The 19,757-nt window shown below is 38.6% G+C and overlaps 1 protein-coding gene across 5 annotated transcripts in view; it reads right to left on the bottom strand.

The window, feature by feature from the left end:
* The window catches only part of JPH1 (junctophilin 1), a 91,854-nt gene that overhangs the window by 25,580 nt on the left and 46,517 nt on the right, over window positions 1–19,757 (bottom strand). For all 5 annotated transcript variants that reach the window (XM_075415993.1, XM_075415992.1, XM_075415994.1 and 2 more), the window contains exon 3: window positions 10,170–10,288. In XM_075415993.1, the coding sequence (XP_075272108.1) occupies window positions 10,170–10,288 (119 nt within the window). The remainder of the gene's footprint in view (window positions 1–10,169; window positions 10,289–19,757) is intronic.

Below are 19,757 nucleotides of genomic sequence, written 5' to 3'. Positions count from 1 at the left end.
TATATTGTGTTGCATATGGCTCCTGTACATAGGACAGGCTTCATCTTTCCAGGCTAGATAATATACACACCTTGTAGTTAATATGAAAGCTCCTAGCTAAATAATACACGCACTATAATCTACTTGAATGCTTCTAAGCCTGCAGGCTACTTAGTATGAGGTAACTGAGAAGGTAAATTTTCAGCTTTTTCACAGAAAATCTAAAGCCTACTTTACTTCAGCTGAGCTGCACTGGGGCATGAGGGAGACTGAAGCCTAGCGTCAGTGCATGTTTTACTGCTGTTATTAAGAACGGTACATGAACCTCTGATCATCGGAACATTTTTCTGAAAACTAGAAGAAAATCCACTGGAAAATTCAACTGGAAATGTCAACTGCAGCAGTAGTGTTCTTTAAGCTCCTTTATATCTATCATAAAGGATGCGCAGAACTGAAAGGCTGTAATTCTGTTCTCATCACAACTGCATATTCTTTGAAAAGATAAATTTTATATATATAAAGAGACTGTTAATGAAGCATAATAGCAGCCTTTACCCAGTAGAATCCACAGTTCTTCACACTTCTCCCAGCATGTCCACGTCTTTCTGATATGACGATGCTCAAAGTTATACACAATATTTCAGATCCAGTGTCACTGGGATCGTGCAGAGAAGGGACCATTACGCTTCTTCTCCATGACGTGCTGCTTCTGTATATACAGCTTGGAAGAGTATTAGCAGCTTCTCCTGCCGTATCACATTTCAAGTGCATGGCTCTCATCCTGCTCCATGGGAGTTTGGCAACTGACCCCAAGAGGAGCAGGTTCACATCTCATCTCCAACTGGCTGAATCTGTCAGCCCTTAAGGATTTCTCATAGCACTTCTGCGGACAAAGTCCCTGTCTTCAGTTTAAATACCGTCTGACAATTCTGCAAAATGGCTTGCATTTGGTGAGTGATCACTGCCGTAAACGGTAGCACCCACTTTCAGCTATATGTGGAATATCACCAAGAACTCTTTTTTTCATAGAATCATAGAATCATTTTGGTTGCAAAAGACCTTTAAGATCATCAAGACCATCCGGCAGCCTAACACTGCCAAGTCCACCACTAAGCCATGTCCCTAAGCACCACATTTACACAGCTTTTAAATACCTGCAGGGATGGTGACTCCACCACCTCCCTGGGCAGCCTCTTCCAGTGCTTGACAATTCTTCTGGTGAAGAATTTTTCCTAATATCCAATCTAAACCTCCCCTGGTGTAACTGGAGGCTGTTTCCTCTTGTCTCATCACTTGTTACAGTTTTCCTCTGTTCCAGCTTCTGTTTGCAACATATCATTTCACTCTTACGTACTGATTTCATTAATATGCTGTTCACCATATTATACAAATACGCAACATATCACCCATGATATTTGGCTAGTCATTAGGGAAGACTCAGATGTGATGATTACCAATTTCCTTATAATTTTATCAGGCTTCTCTCTCCCTGTCATTTTTCACTTCCACTTACTATTTTTTTTCCTCATCAACAACCTCCAGTATTCCTATTGCAATCAGACAGGAAAACTATCTAAACACATCTGAGTCTCCTTCTGAAAACTTTACAGATTAGCAACTGTTACGTCTTGTCTTTTAGCTAAACAGGAAAATACATTATATTTGATGACGTTCAGGATTAAAACTGAAATTAATTTGGCAACCATGCTTTACACTAACAACTAAATACTTCTGCCTATTAATACTTCTTGCTCTCTTCGTATATTCTCTCCTCTTGCAAAGCACTCTTTGTTTTGCCTTTCTGTTCCACAGCAAAACTTTTAACATAAGCATTCCAGTTCCCAGTGAGACTGTTAATAGACTGTAACAGTTGTATCAGATACATTGCCTCTTGGGCCACATACAAACATGGAGGAAGTGATAGGTTTTTCTCCCTTGCTTTTGATTGTCTTTGTGGAATTTGATATCATATACTGAGAACAATTTTACACAAAATTTCTTACACAAACCAGCCGTCAAGCTCCTGGTCCATCTGTCTACATGTGCAATTTCACACAGATACTAGAAATAACTGAAATTATAGTAGTTGCTCTGTTGATATGGATCAATCCGCTTCAGATTAAAACTGCAACTACTTCCACAAGCAACTTGAAATAACCACAAAATAACATGATTTAGAGATTTTAGGAGAAGAAAAATATAATTCATAGCTGTCAGATGCTTTTCAATACAATGGTGTTGCTCTTCAGTACATTTAATAACTGAGCGAAATTTTTGCCAAAGCTGTTCTAACTTTTGGCTCTTTCAAAATCCTTCTTTGACAAAGAAACAGAGTTTTTCTCTGAACACCCTTCCACTCTTCCACTAAAGAAAAAAGCAGAGCCTATGATATGCACCCAGGGCTTGGGTTCTAGATGTCAAGACTTCTTATGCCTGTGTAATACGTGCCATTAAGGCTCAATACTGGGAAGACATGAAATATATGTAAGTCACCAAACAACCAAAATGACATTTCAGTGATTCAGATGGACAAAGTAACATGGAAATATCTAGACAGTTTTAGACTCCACTGATTCTAGTCACAGATTTAGATATGCATTACTGACTTTACTTAAACTAGATATTTCAAAGGGATTCATCATTATATGATAACGTTAGACTCCATTTTTTCAGAAGTTTCCTCTATCCCTTTGTGTTTATAGAAAACACACTTGAAATTATGCACTTGAAAGATGCAAAAGCAGGAGTAAAATAAAGAGACCCAAAATTTACTGCTTTTAAAATACACGGTTTTATGAATTTTCTTGGAGGGTAGACGGTTAATCCAGTATTTTTCAATATTCAGAAACAGTATTCATTAAGCTCCATTGAACTTCTAGCAAAACGAATTTCTTATATGTAACAATGGAATCAATTAAGAAGCTTAAGAATCTGAAGTGAGCTAACAGAACTGACTGCTGCGCTGCAAATGCCAGAACTATAGAAATACAGCAATCAGTCTAATTCTGGTAAAACTAGGGTGAGTCTTCCATCTTCTTCTGGCTTCTTTCCAAAAATATCCTTGATCTTGTATTTTAAGAGAAACCTCTCATTGTGCCGCTCACCTTTCTGACCTCACACGATATCATTTCTCCCCCTTCACCTCTGTGCTCAAAGTTTTCATTTCTAAATTCTACATCTGCAATATCCATTTACTGCTCCTCTTCTCCAGATCTATCCCATACTCTTCACAGTTTGGCAATTGCCCCAGACAAAATACCTTCTGCTCTTCATCTGATACTTTTTTGAGGAGCCTCTGCTCATTTCTTAGTCATATCTCACTATCAGTAGTCTATTCTCCTCCTCCTTTGACACAGCTGCCATTCTCCTCTTCTGGAACAATTCTCCTCTGTTAACATCTGTGATTCATCCTCTTATTTCCCCCTCATTTTTGTTTCACTTTTCAACTATACTTTAAAGGAAGACAATCTCAGATTATTCTGTTCTTGGTCCCTCTACCTTCTCTCTTTAGAATCTTCATCCTATTTAATCGCACCACACAAAAAAATTCAACTACCAATTCCATGCTGGCTGTGTTTCAGTTCCAGGTTTGATTCTTGTTCAGATTATGATCTCAGTAAGCAACTGTTACAAGACTAATACATAAAAATCTTCACCTCCTCCGAAGTCTCAGCATGATCTTCTACATCATACTGAACAATACTACATTATGCTACATTACTCAGGTCTATAATCTGAGTAACATCTTTCTATTTCAGATCTCTCTCTACGGTTTCTATATTTCTAAGACTTAAGTTTTGCAGATTTCCTTGGAATAAAACGCCTTGTGTATTAGCCATCTATTTTTATGGTCTTGACAAACATAGAATGCAGTTGTGACGATTATCTTTCTCGAATGTTCTATCCTTTTCTCTGGAGTAGATCTCTTGTTCTCCATTTTCTATAAAAACAACTGAAAAAAAGCCCACAGCAAGCGTTAACTGCTTACGGTCAAGTAGTGCAAGGCACTGCAACCAGCACAGCTGTAGAGATGTGCTAATGTAACCCACATCACGTGTTCAATAAAATAACATGGGAAACCTAACCTTTTTCAGCATAATTTAAGCCTTCACTAGTATAATAAAATCCTTTCAAAGTAAATCACCATGCTGTCGTGAAAATTAGCAGTGTAAGGGAAGTTCTCACAGTACAGACCTTGTTAGCTGAATTTCAACATGGAACAAATATTTATGACGCTGTTATAAATAGGATTTATAATGGAAATCTTGACTTCGTGATAATACTCCCATGTGATAGACACTACTTCATCCTGTTCTTGGCTGACAGACACTGCAACAGACCAATATAGAAATTTTCTGGAGCAGGCCAACAGTGGGCAGGTTCTGTGTCCTGGAAGGAATGGTTCTTTTTGGGAGCAAATGAATAATCTTGGACAGGAGAAAGGAGGTAACTGAAACTCTGAGGTAGCACTGCCCTCTTATTCTCAGATTATATCTTTAATTAACACTCCCGCGGTGGCAGGTCAGATAGGTATACCTAGGCTAGAATTCAAGAAGCTACTTCAAGACCGCAACATAACTGAGACAGAATCGAAGCCAGTCCAGGCTAGTTGCCTGACTATCTAGATAGCTTCACAGTCATATCCTGTAGCCTTTACTAGGCAAACACAAGTTGTATCTAGATGCAAATTAACTAGCTCAGTACTTAATGGGAGCCTGTGAAAATTACAGTGATTGTAACAGCTTTATCTCTCCACAGGAAACTGGTTCTCTGTTATTAGTTTAAAAAGTTAATTTGCTCAAAACTAATTTAATGTGCATTTTTTCCTAGGCAAATAATTTGATTATAGGACTCAAAAGTATCTAGGAGAGATTGAGATAGCATCCTGAAGAATTAAGGCTACTCCTTTGCAATCTCTCACTCCTTTGGGCGGTGGGGCAGGACGGGCGCAGGCTGCCAGCAAGCTGGACCGGCCTCACACTGGGCAAGAGGAAAGATGAGGAAGGGAGGGGGCACCTCTACCTTGGGCTTGGCTAGACTGGTAACAAATCTGGAAGTCAAGTTGTGAAGACTGGTATGACAAGAGTTATAAAAAGAAAGGGGAAAACAAGAATAAAGCTTGAAACTGATACTTTTTCTTTTAACGTACCTTCTTTCTTTGATTACTATATACAACCGAAGTGCCTTAGGATAGCTCTATAGGCTCTGGCTTCTCCACAGTTGTGTAGAAAGATGACGGAAGCAATAAATTGTAGAGAAAAGATGCCATAGCAAGAATCCCCACAACAGTTGTGTGAGGATGATGAAGCCTTATGTCGAATAATTTCAGAAAATGAACAGGCTCTCGTATGACTAAGAATAACAAGTGAGCTTCTGTACGCTTTAAGGCACAAACTGATGGCATGGCTGGTAACTCTAATCAGGCAAAATGCTCACTGTAATTGGCTTTTTAAATAAAAATATCTGGCCTGGTCCACATGCATTTAGCCAGTACATTCCAGTTAATTAGCATCAGGCAGAAATCTCTTTCCTGTCCATATGGAGCTTCCATTTTGTCAACTGGAGGAGGTGGAGATGGCAGAGAGGAGGAACATGGGAAGGATGTGTTTTCTTCCAAGGCTACAGACATCCACCACTGGTCAAATGAGAATGTAAATCACAGTTGCTCTTTAAGGTATTAGAGGCCATTAGAAATTGCCCTATTGTAAGCTTAAAATGCTTATTTCTGAAACTAGTGATGTTCAGCATGTTAATACTGATGCTGTAACAGTAACCAAACATTACAGGAAAAAATACCGCTAAAACCTGACAAATTGTTATTCTTTTCATTAGAAAATCTTGGTTCTCTGCTCATATATTTTACCTAAAGAAATTCTGTCCACCACTTTAGAGAGCGTTAATTGATAAACTGCTCCTTGATGTCTCTCATGCTTTGTTTAGGAGGCCATAGGCTGGATGAATTGTTCTGGTGAGCCATGTATGTTTGTCTGGCAGCTGGTTGGCCTGACAAATAATCTGTCATAAACCAATGCAGCTCTGAATTTCCAGACCTTAATTGCTCCACGGTAAAGTGCCCAGACTGCTCTTACCCTGAAGCAAAGTAGTTTTACCCCTCTTTCACTTAATCAAATATTATTCATTCAAACTGAGTGAAAGAGCAGTATCCATTTGCTGCAGGATATATATGCACACAGACAATTACGGCTTAGCTGTCCAGTTTGTGCAAATTCATCTTTTCGCTTACCTCCTGATAGTGTGTTTACAAGACTATATCCTAGAGATGGCCTGTGGAATTCAGAATGAATGGGTAAGTCAAAGCATCCGTTAACCTTGTGCAAGACTAGAGCAATATTCGCCCTTTTTACTGGGTGTCAAAAGCCTTTCTTTTCTGTTACACCTTCGATACAGCACTCCCATTAGTCATTTGCTCTTCTCTAGGTTTTAACAAGAAACACAAAACAGCGTTTACTGTTTTTCTCTAAGCAAAGACAATCTCAAACTGTCCCCAGATGACTCCCTTGAATGAGGATATGACTCAGGTTTCATTTGTTTCCTGTCCTGGTATGCTCTCTTTTGACACAGCTACAAGTTTAGTGATGCCTGGAGGAAACAAACAGGTCCGAGACGAGATTTCTCAAAATTCGTTTTCTTTAGTGATAAAAAGGCCTGCAAAGTCTGGCCTCTATAAAGACTGCAACATTTGTTAAATCTACAAAATGTATAGCCTTGTTGGTAGGGCTCTGCAAAGATATGCCATCCTCACAGCTATTAATCACTAGCCAAATCTCTGCTACAGTAAAAGTAGAAGCAGGGTCTTGCCTGAGGCTAGCGTGAACAAGCTCACAGAAAACAGCTCCCTGTAACCTTTTAAGTCCATAGAGCATGGCACGGACCTTTTCAATCATACTTGCTTTCCTTGGATGCAAATATCAAGGTAATCAATTACTAGGAAAGACAAAACTCAAGATTTCTACGGTACCTCAGTATTCATGATTCAGACTGACGTTCTTATTCTCACCCGCTGAATGCTACTTTGCTTCCTACTGCTTTGTTCTCCTTTCAATCTCCTTTTAAACTCCATTACAAAGCTAGAAGCTCTTGCCAGCTTCTGATGAACGTCTTAATGAACAGAAGATTTAAATGTGAGAGAAAGTAATTGGGAAGTAAGAACTGTCATGGTACAACGAGTGTTAGATATTCACTGTCATTATAAATTGTGTATAATATTAGGATAGGTGGCCCAGAAGGTAGCTTTTTAAGAATCTGAAATTGAAGAGCTTTATCAAAAGATCTGCAAATATTTAAATGGACTTAGGCCACAGGTAATGCCGAGATCACTCATTAAAACAGAAAAAAAAAGCTTAACTTGTTTATAGACAGGTATTTGTAGTTCACTTTTTCCCCCTCTTTCTTTCAAAAGACTTGTTGATATACTACATACATTTATTTGCTGCTGACAGCATGCTTGCCTACCTAAGCAGTTCAAGCAATGAGAGAAAATTTACACTTTCCCACAGTAACTTTTTTTCAAGACATTTTAGCACAATGGAAAGCTTTCTCTTAGCTATAGTTTCAGAGACTGAGATACAATATTTATCATTACCTTTTAGTAGCACTAACAGAAACTTCTAAAGGTACTGTAAAAATAAAAAGCTCAAGCAACAGAAGAAATCTGAGAAGTTGCTATTAGGAAGCAATAATGGTTACCTTGTTTTCACTCAAACATACAAAAATGCTATTTAAAAAGCAGATATTCACTGCTGTTTGTGTGAGTGAATGCAAATATTTAAAAATATTTATGAATTTTACTACCATAAATGACAAAAGCTAATGCTAACATTGTTCAGTAACTCATAGTATGACACTTTGGCAATATTTAAGTAAGCAAGTATGTGTACAGGTGAGTCTCAGGGTTAACTGGTACCACTCAGAAAGAATGCATCTGAAAAAGGCACCGTGAACACTGAGGGTGGAAAGTGTCTCTGACATGACAGTATTTGAAAGGGTCACAACGGTGTACGAATCTGGTGTTTTGCTGCAGCTTATTTGGGATAACTGAAATTCAGTTAACAGCTTGGCATCTTAAAGTTACTTAAGCAATGGGAACAGTAATTTTTTTCAATTGTGTACAAATATGCTGTATTTGGCCATCCTGAAAATAAACAGCAAATTTGAAATTTAGACTCCAAAAGAGGTATTTATCTTTTGATAGGTAGCTAGCTAACTGACAGACATTTCCGCATAAAGAATAGAGTAAGCAGACTTCGAGAAATGTTTTGTTACACCACTGCACACATACACAGCTGCGTTTGGGGAAGGGATACAAACTCTTCCCTTCTGTAATTGGAATAAAAGTTTTAAATAAAAAGAAAGTAAGAATCCGGCACCTCCTCTGCCTGGATCTCAGCCAATCTGTCAGCAATGCTATTCCATATCCTGTGGCAGGAAGTAAAAAAAGACACCTAATAAATTCTTGATCTGGGGGATTTCTTGTCGTCAAATTTCACACCATCAGAACTTTCCATTTTCTCTCGAGTACTCTAGCCATTTCTTTATCTCAAGGGTTTGGCAGCTTTGAAATACTTTCATTCCAAATGCTTCAATTCCCTCTTACTTCTACCCTCTATCAAGCCTTCCTTCGACAGGGGCCCTGTCATTAGTTGTTTGCATGGCTAAGCTTACGACTTCTTATGACTGACACGATGAACTGCTGCTGTAACTTGGGAGTTCATCAGTTGATGGAAGAATGAAATAATGAAAAAAGATGATGATGTGGGTATCACAGGAGTAAGCATGTAAGTCCATAGGAGGGTCTGTATTGAGGTCATTTCCAACAGTGAAAGGTACATATTGATACCATTTCAAAACTAGTAAAGTCTTACTACTGGAAATAGTTATGCTGAGCTTTACCTACAGTTCTGGACAGCCATGTTCAAGAAAGATGAACTTGTATCAGGATGGGTACAAAGAAAGGTTGCAAGACTGGTAAGGAGAATGGAGATTCTAACCTGAACGAGGTGACCAGTCCTCGACTTAAGCACCAAAAAAATACAAAAAAGCGCCCCAATCCTCCTAACCGCAAACCACACAGATTGCTCTCTACAACTAAATACTTAGGAATAAAGAAAAAACCAAGTATTCTTTAAGCTGACAGTAATGATTTAGAACCAAGTTATAATCATTGGTCATTTATACTAAAAATTGAAGGAAATAGGTGGTCTGCTAGAAAATGTAGAATGTTGTTCTTTGATTTTGCAGGTCATGACACTAGCCTGCATCCACCATATGGGAGCATTTAAGAATAAACGAGTTTGTGTCTGCAACAAAGATGTGCAGAAGATGACGGCAAGTGAAAATGAATCTCAGAGCTATAATCTATATTAGCATACAAGTGCAGAAAAGTCCTTGAAAATTAATAACAAGATATGACTCAACTCATTTGACAGGCGAAAGAAAGGAAAGACTTATGAAAAGACATTAAATTGGCAAATGGAGTTCCATTTTATCTATCCAATCTTAAGCTAAAGAGCAGTACACAAAAATACTAACCTCATGGAAAGACACCAGAAAAACAAAGCAGAAACCACTTTACTTCCGTCTATAGCAACTTTCCAAACCATGTAACAAGTGAAAATGGGTTGCAGTGTTGATACAGGTGACACAGACCTAATTCTATGATATCTTGAGTGTGGGACTAATGTTTCACAGAGCACCACAGGCATAACACAGGAAGATTCCTTCACAGGTTATGTATGTGTAATGGTAAAGCATTCTCCAGAACTCAGGCCTTAGCTAACCAAGACTGTCAATAATTCCCTTGGTGAGTAAAGTGGTGGAAAGTGATCTTTCCACAATGAACGCACTACAGAAATAACCTAGATTTCTGTTGATTTACATTCTCTGAAGTCTGTCTTTGACACCATCCTGAAGAAGCTATTAATTACAGGCAAAGTTGCATGTTTGATACTGACTTTTCAACACTCAACTGTTTTTATACAAAGCAATAGTCACCAAATGATTAAAAAATGAAAAAATCTCCCTGAGCAACTTACATGCTCCATTACCTACATGACCACTGTTTCTGTATAAATGACAACATTCAAAACAAAACAAACTTTTTAACTTAATACAGAATCCTTTTACTTCAAGAAAAATAAAAACTAGCCACAAAACCCCCAGTGTATAATTACCTGGTTGGTAGAAATTTGGTGAAAGTTCTCTGGCAACTGCTCTTGCAATATCACATTCCTGGCGAGCAGCCTGAGCAGCCTGATCCGCAGCATCAGCTTTAGCTCTTGCATGTGCAGTTCTGTACAGAGCAGAAAACAGTTTATATGCAGAGGAGTCTTTTATGAGTTGCATCAGTAATGTAAGAGCAAAGGACTACTGTCTTCAGCTACCATACACTATACCGTATAGTGCACTCTTATGCCCACTTGCTGTGAGGAACTGCAAATCAGTCAATATATTTCAGAACCAACACATTATTCTTCTCAGTTCTTCTGTTCTGCTCATCCTTGTATCACATTTACTTGTAGGTACACAATTTATAGCCCAAGCTTATAATTAAAATTTCTAAATAGAAAAAAATGGTATCTGATCGAAACCTGGGATTATGTTTTTAATACACAATACCAGAACATGTACAGAGGTGTACAGAAGGTTCAGACTGGGCCACCACCCTGATTCCTAAAGAGGAGTCTGTGAGAGCAGGACACACGGTGTTCAAGGCGACTGTGGAATTCTATTACCTTTACAACATTTCAAAGTTAATGTTCAATGTTGGGTGCTATGTAAAATTTTTTGAAGGGCAAAATTGAGGTATGTTTGCCTAAAGAACTGAGAAATGTCTTCCAAAATCATATGATCTTAGAATGGTTTGGGCTGGAAGGGATCTCGAAGATCATATAGCTCCAACCCCCCTGCCACAGGCAGGGACATCTTCAACTAGACCACGTTGGAAAGGAATGGGATGGAAAATGTGTTTGATGCTTCAATAGGCATTTGTATAAATAGGGACTTCACAGTTTTAAATTCCTGTAACTCACTGAATTTCAAATCCAAAACAATCTGAAAAGGCAACTTTTCTGAAGTCAAGACAACTGTTTGGAATACTTTTGTAAAGTAACCTGCCCTCTGCTTCCACTTTTTTCCTTCTGCTATTTCTTAAAAAGCCTCAAGAACAGCTTGTGCAAGCGCCTCTGATTTTAGACTGTGCAAATTGATAGTTGTGTTACTGCAGGACTGCATCACTGTTTGTCCCGTCTTCCCTCCCCACTTCATTTGTTAAACAGTCATCTGTTTAAAAATTCCTGATGGCAGTGATCTCTCTGTGCCTCTACTGCATTAGCACATAGCCTAGAGCTATGAAATGGTTCATTAGAACAGAGGGGAAGATAAACATGGCAAACCAGCAGAGTTTTCTGAGCCTCTAGAGGTATTAATAGCATTTCTAAACCAGATATATTAATTTTCATGATCTCAGGAATTTTCTCATAACATTCTAGTAGAAAACTGACAAGAAAGAAAAAAATTAGTTGAGGACAACAGCAGCAGCAACTTTTATCCCACGTGCCTGCTGATATTAATCAACAGCAATCAAATAAATGAAAACTTTCAACAACTTCACTGTAAAAAATTCAGTTTTATTTGCAAGGAATAAAGAAGAGTTCTATGTGTTTTAGACGAAGCAAGAATTAACCACAACAAGCACCAAGAGATTAACAGTATGGCAGACTGCATTTCTAAAAGGATGTTTAATCCCACAGGGTACTAGTATAAACACAGACATGAAAAACCACATAGACAGTTTCATCTGTGGTGCCTGGAGAAGATTTATTTAAGTTACATCCTCCCTAAAATGTGTGCAGGGATAAATGTTGAATGTTATTTCAAAGCTTAGCTTGTCATAACTTACTGGTTAAATATCAGCTCATGCTGCCTTCTCTCAGGCCCGTCTAGGTCTCTGAGCAAAAATGATAGTGAGCAAATAAGCAGTAACACCTTCGACTTTTACTCAGGATGGGGGAAAGAAACTGTTAATCAAAACAAACACACCGTACAATCCCATATGTGTTCCGTGCAGTTCATGAATGGTTGTACGGTATGTGCTTGCTTAGTAACAGTAATCAAACCCGTACTTTCTCTATAATCATTATTTTCAATTAGATGAGCTATTCTTAGCTCCTGCACAATTATGTCTATGTAGCATAAACTTAATGAAGCAATCCTAGCACTGGGACATTGTTTTGTGAGACAATGATGTAGTCTGTGCATAGATAAACTAGACACTGATCATCCTTTTGTGATCATAGAACAACAAGACCATCCCCATATAAAAATAGTCTAATACTATTACCACCACTACAATAGAGATTTTGAAAGCTAATATAGTAAATAACCAGCATCAGGAAAACACACTGCCAGGACAGCACAGTTATTTATTGGTGCCTGTGAATTTTCTGTATTGTTATCTCCAAGAAGCAAATCACACATCCTGTCCAAACATACAGTATCAATTAGTGAAGGAATTCAACGGTGACATGAGTAACAAGCCAGTGAAACATCGTCACACGAGGCTGGGCAGAAGCAAGTCACAGCCAACGAGGAGGAAGCCAACGGAGCAGAAGGTAAACGAACGCTGCTCTCCTTGGCTGCCTCATCTCACACCCTTCCATTCCAACTCGCCCTTCCAGCTCTTCTGCCCCTTTTGCCCTCCCGGCCAGGCGTCCCAGCAGACCAGAGCAGGCAGTGCAGGCTGCCGAGGTGCATCTCGGCGATGTGCTCGAGCAGAGCCCTGGTGCCGCGCCATCGCAGAGTGGCGATGCTGCGGGAGGAACCTCACGGGCACCGGGGGCGAGGTGCCGGAATGGCTGTCTTGCAGCCCCACGGAAGCGCGTGCGTGGGGCTGCGCCGAGGCGCTTCCCGGACGGCCTCCTCAGCAAGCGTCATCGACGGCATATGGCAAGCGTGGGAAGAACAGGAAAGACCAGCAGAGCTGGGTCTCTGTGCTTCGCCCGGGAACACCAGCTCTTCACTGCTTGCATTATGTGCTATTTGTCACCTTGGTGTTGGGACGCTTTACTGACTAACTTCAGCAACGTGCACTTTATTATCACAATTTGCAACCGTATATTCAGACATTTCTTTCACTTCCTTCACACTTACAAGTGTCAGACTCAAATAATTTCTTTGTCGCTATTTAATTTCCACTTTGTTTTTAATTCTGACTTCCACAGTTGATTTGTCTGTCTGTTTTCCAAATTACCTGCTTACAGTTACTGCTGCTTGGCACGACATTTTCTTTGTACTTGTTTTATTCTGCCCTGCACTGACCCCCACACTATCAGAGTGTTATTATCAGAGAGCGTGGAGAGCTATGTCAGTTTTGAATGACAACATTTATAAGGAATAGCTATCAGAGCAGGGCAGACCCACTGAAATGGAACCCATTTGCTCCATTTATGCTTTACACAGTTTGGGAAAGCCTTCTTTACCTTTTGTTCCTGAAGTAATTTTGTCACTGTAAAGTCTTGAAGTTTTGTTTATTATCAGTAATTATTCATGGAAATCTAAGTTTATGATACACCAAGTCAAAATTACCCACATTTGAACGACCACCATCTACCTGAGAATTGCTTTTTTCCCCCCTGAGAGCTCTACATCTTATGCCATGACAAGGAATCTTTACGAGAACTTTTGAAAGAGAAAACTCATCTCCTTTCCTCTCCCCCAGCCAAGAACAAGACTGTGGTAGGCTTTGCACGCTGTTCCACATGTTCTCCAGGAAGATTCAATCTGAAGTTTCAGCAGTGAAACAGAAACTATGCAGTGAAGTGGGCAGCAATCCACACGCTGCAAAACAGCATGGGAAAATAAGAAGTGACCCGCTTTGCAATGATGCATTCAAGTTCTAACCCACAGCAAAGGACCTTTAATGATTCCTTTCTTAGGTGAACAGGCTGTCCTTTGTAAAAATTCATTCTCAGCAACTGTAACACATAATATGAACTTTTGAACTGCCATGTGTTTTTACCTGGGTATCTACTGCAAAGTATCATCCTACCATTAATATTCAATGGAATGTCTCAAACACACATTTGCAAGTTGTCAAACCAATATGGAATCCTCCTTCTCTGGAGATACTCAAGACCCGCCTGCACAAGGTCCTGTGCAGCCTGCTGTAGGTGACCCTGCTTCGGCAGGGGGGTTGGACTAGATGATCCACACAGGTCCCTGCCAACCCCTACCATTCTGTGATTCTGTGAAATCGCAGTATCAAAAACAAAACCAATTCAAATTTAGAGGGACACATCTACCACTTAATATGAGTCCACAGTGGTGGTAAATGCAATCAAGACAGGGACAAAATTAAGCTGTATCTGTGGCAGGAATCAGACTGTACTTGCATTAAAACGGAACCCACAGCTACAGCTCATGCAGAGCGTTGGTGCCAGGTGGCTGCATGTAGAGTCCCTGTAGCTACCAGTCTCTGTTTTCAGTGAGAGAGGGCTGGAGGACCAATGGCTAACTGAACATCTTTGCTATCGGTAGAAATTTCATTTGGTCTCATGTCAGGGTCTGATTTTGAAAGAAGCCTAAGCTTTCTAGACTATGGGACAACTGATACCACTACCAATATCCTTCTTTTCTATGTTTGGTTGGGTAGGTAAACACACTAGCTACACTCAAGTGATTTATAAGCACAGAGTTAGGGGCTTCTTACAAGCAGTCACCCCTTCCAGTAACAGCACAATCAGATTTCTATCTACTTATGTCTGAAACGTGACTTGAATGAGGAGTAGTGAGGGTTGAAGAGCTTAAACAATGTTATCTAGCATTCTGCAGCAACAATGCTTGTACATAATGCCAAGTGTCTTGAACGTATTATGTAATGTTTATGTAAATTTAAACCCCATTTAGAGCTGTCCATTACCCTCCAGATTATTTTGTATTTCCATGGTATCCTTCAATGTGCTTGTAATGCTGCCTCATTCAGAGTCAACTAAAAATGTAAGCAACATATGTTTACTTTGTTTCATTTTTCAGCTTTTATTAAACACAGTGATCCCAGCATACAGCTTTCCAGAAGCTTGCTTTCTAATTCTTAAAATGATAGAAATAATTTTCTTTGTTTTTTATTTCCCAAATATATGAAACACAATTATGTTCCTATTAAATTATCCTAAATTAATAAACTTAACAGTGTTACTTACTAACAGATTTCCATATTGTCAGAAACATCAGTAAAGGCTAAATCTATATGAAGTTCTCAGAGATATATTTAATTAATGAAAGCTATCGGGTTTGTCTCAGTGATATTACATATCTTTACTTTATGGGTACTATCTTTATGGGTTACTACCCATACCACCCTTTTTGAAACTGGAATTCTCTAAAAAAGCAATCCCATCTTCCTAAACTCTAAAATTCAGTGATTTTTCTAGAAAGCAAAGACTATTCTGTTATTTTTTTCCAGGCATGAAACTTTACAACATTATTACATTTCTTTCTACCTACTGGAGGCTCAATTCTGCAAAACCAAGCTCTGACAAAATTGCTACAGAGATCGACAGCATTCCAGGAAAAGAGGAACTGGAGAGGAAGAGGAAAACTCTAAGGAATGATTCTTTGGTATTTTAATTTTCTCCTTGTCCTTATTTCATTTCTATATTCTCCTGATATTATATATCAGTAACAAATGCTAGATATTTCTCTAGCATCTATGCATTTTTTTAGCATCGCAAGTGAGAGACTGGTATTTATCAAGTGTGCTAGTCATCCTCCTCAGCTTCTTTAGTGATAGTACTGGGTGAAAACCAATATTCTGCTATGGTAGGATTAAAAATAGCATATGTGCACAATGATGTAGAGCTACCTAAGAACTCTTGGCTTCACCACTCCCAGCAACTCATTCCTCTAATATACTTCAGAAGTGAGGATAGGCCACTGAATATCGCAATCTCCTATGTGTTTTGCTAGATTTTGGTTTCAACCAGCTGCTCCTCCTTCACGAATTGACTTCACTCAGGAAGTGGACCACCTTGGTACTACCAGTAAAGTCTCATGTAGTGAAGCACAGGCACATCTATTATGCACACACTGCTGGCACATTGATCCGTATCATCTTACCTAATATATTTTGCTTCTAAAAACAACTCCTTCCCAGCCTAAATCCATTTCTCAGGTTTTTTTTAGTCCTAGCTCATATTAGAAAACCTGAAAAAGTACTAACCTTTAGTTAACAACTCCTGAAAAACTCAGGAAATTCCCTACAACTGGCAAATGGCCAACCCGATTTCAGTACTTGAAAAAAGTAACCTGGGGGTAATGACTCGTTAGCCAGATGTCAGTCTTTGGCACAAATAACAGCATAAATAAACGGGGTCTACATCCATAAAGATTTACGGGCTAATAGTATATTGTGCCAGACATGATGCTTTAACAAAGAGTATTTTTTTCAAACACTTCATACACATGTAAAGATTATGGGTCCTATACCTTATCTAGACTGCCTTGATTTAACATACTTGGATTGTTTTCAAGGTTTCTGATTTTGTACCCTATGGCAACATAATTAAACAACAGCATAAATTACACGGAATTAATTACGCACAACATAACGGATTAAAAGCTAACTCTCTGACACATCTCAAAGATTAATGCAGAAGACATCAAACAAAAGGGTTTTTATGTGCATTTTACCTTAGGAATTGGTTTTTGCTCCAGAGTTGTTTAATATTTTACTTTTATAGTGTCTTAATGAAAGCTAAAACGTATTACGGTAGAGTTGGCAGATTACACAACTTCTGGATTCCACAAAATCCCAAAAGGACACTTTAGTGTAACCTAAAGTTCAACAATAACAACTACAAAACCCATTGCATTTAACTGTACTGAAACAGAACACTGGGAAACAAAAAATCTAGCCAGTATGGGAGACTGGCATGGAAAGTAGCACAGGAGTATGAGATCACGCTGGCTAGCACCACACACTGTGGCAAAAGGAAGTGTTCATGTGGTCCTTATACATGTACAGATGAAAATCAAGTATAAACAGGAATTTGTTCTTGTTGTTCCAGAATCCATAAAACCGCTAATGGAACAATGCCCAGCTCATCTACGTCTCAAGAAGGAAAAAGAAATATCAGGACTACAGAATAACTGATGTTCTGAAAAGAAAAGCTTTTTAACTTAAACTTTTCGAGCCTCATATCTACTCATTATTGGAGAAACACTGAGAAGCCGCTTATCATGGTGTACACATGGATATCTGACAGTGGAAAACGGGTAAGAGAAAACGGGGAAGACAAGTGTTGCAGATAAAGACATAACTGGTCTGATGATTAGAAGCTGAATTTTGGCATAGTCAACCTTGAAATGTCTTGGGTATATTTTACAGTGAAAAAGATGGATCTTTCTAAATATTTAAAATTATTAGGCAGCGTACTAAAAGTCCTCTTTAATCCATTTTTCTGAGAAAAAAGTGACATGGCCTTTTGTTTACAGGAAGATTAGATGATTTAGGGACTGTGTACATTAGGTATTTCAGACATCTGACATCAGTGCCCTGGTCATCTCATTGGAGGCACCACTCTCACTCCATCAAAAATAAGAAACCTGAACTATTTACAGTTTGGCCCTCTGAACTGTGTGGATGTTAGACTCCTGCAGCGGTCAGCATGAACATGCTCTGCTGCGCCTACAAATATATGAACAATCTTAAGGCAAACACTAATCTATGTGTTTGTTGAGGAATCCGGCACCTTCTCATGCCAAGATTCAGAACCTGTTTGCATCCTCCTTTAGACCTCTATGGTCCACCATTAAAACCAGAACCGCTCAGCAACTCAGGGGTGCCAAGGTACACATTTCTTTGACTTACACTAGTCACATATGTACTCAGCATCTCACAAAGATATTAGGTGAATGAAGGACAGCATCCCAAAAAAGAAGGTATTTCTGAAAATGTACTTTTAACAATTGAGATAAATTAAATTTCCCTAGTCTGTCTTTCAGGCCCTCACTCTTGTTTGGAAAAAGACTCATGCAGATGTCTGAATTTAAACAGTGGTTTTGAATTGCTGTTAGGCATCACTAGAGAAGTTGCATTTTCTTGGTACTCTCCCTAACCTTAGACATCCCACTAGCCTGGCATTATTTATGTGCACACCAGCCAATCTGCCTCTGGATAATCATTTTGTCAGGAGCTTGAATGAATACAGTTTTGCTTTCATATTGATTGTACTTGGTCTTAGCACTGGCACAGAAATCTTGAAGATGGCACAGTCTTCAATTTTAGCAAGATGAGCAGCATCATTTCAAGCAGAAAGCAAGTTTTGCTATGGGGAAACTTACACTTTGGGCGGAATACACTTCTTTATACTGTACTCATAGGGTTTTTTTCCCCATTTTTGCCAATGGTGATTCACTGCCAGTATCTTTTCATATCACTAAGTGCCAGGTATACCTAAAGAAAAGTATAAATCTTGATGTGCATTTGTCTGTCTTACTTTATAGGACAGACTATATCCTATCCTATTTTCTTACCAAGCCTCCTCAGTGAGCAATATTATCTTGCATTTCCCTGGCCTCATAATGCTAATTCCTGTAGACAGCAGATTTTTTGGAAAGGGGTAAAGGAATATCTGCAAATAATTTGTTGTTTCCAATCACCAAAGCCAATTATATTGGTTGACTGAAGAGAGCTTCTGAATCTCGCTGGAAGCATAAAAAAATACATGCACACTTGAGCTTCAGCTGCTCTTGACAACATAGTTAAGAAAAAAAAAGGAGATAAATATATTTCTCTTCCCTTCATCATAAAATGTGAGCTTCAAGGAAAAAGAACCTCATGTAATAAGAATTCTACACAGAGAAGGCGAGCCTGCTCAAGGAAATGGGAACATATGGACCATTGTGATCATTTGCTTAGAGAATTTCTAAGGTACATTTAGTGCATTGCACTTCCCCCCCTGCCACACTGTTTTTTTTTTTTAACTGTTCTCTACTTGGGACAAATGAAATAAAACAGTAAGTATGACAACTGCTATGATCAACACCAATATGTGGCAGCTATTCTAGTCTCTGTGTATAAGAAAGCAACAACAAATCATCATCCCAGGGATACAGCTAGATGAAAAATAAGAACAGCTTACAGGAAGAGACTAGGAATTATTTTTGTATCAAAATGGACTGCTCTTTCAATTTAAAGCATTATCTTCATATTTTTCAGTGTTCTGTGATTTTTAACACTTTCAATTACTTGTAAAAAAATTGAAAATATGAAACCAAATGTAAATTTTTAGAAAATAATACATTTTAAGTTATTTTTTGTTAGAATAATTCTAGTTAGAAAACTTTTGGAAGCTCTATTAACTCTATTCAGGAAAGCTATGTCAAACGTCATCCTTGACAACGTCTGTATCTCTCAATCTCTCCTTTATACAGAGTTGATGTGTTTTTTTAAGGATACGATTTTTTTTAGTTTTAGGGCAAAAAAGTCCACAATGTTACAGATATTTTAGCAAAGAACATCGAAGTATTTGTAGAGCAAAATACATACTATAAAACCTGTATCTGATCTCTCTTCATATCATAATATATATAACTTGCAACACACTGGTTGCACGAAAAATACATTACAGGAAATTACAGGAAAAAATGTGAAAAAATGTTTAAAATTCTGTGGGTTTTGATGGCTTCAAAAATGTAAGATGAACTCTCCAATCATAAATACTTCTAGGAGTATGCTTCATGCTTTTCCTAAGTGACTTTGG

Source organism: Opisthocomus hoazin, chromosome 3 (genome assembly GCF_030867145.1).
Source record: "Opisthocomus hoazin isolate bOpiHoa1 chromosome 3, bOpiHoa1.hap1, whole genome shotgun sequence".
In the NCBI taxonomy this organism is placed as follows: Eukaryota; Metazoa; Chordata; class Aves; order Opisthocomiformes; family Opisthocomidae; genus Opisthocomus; species Opisthocomus hoazin.
The sequence above is the reverse complement of the archived record's forward strand: the minus strand, read 5'-3'. Positions and strand labels throughout refer to the sequence as shown.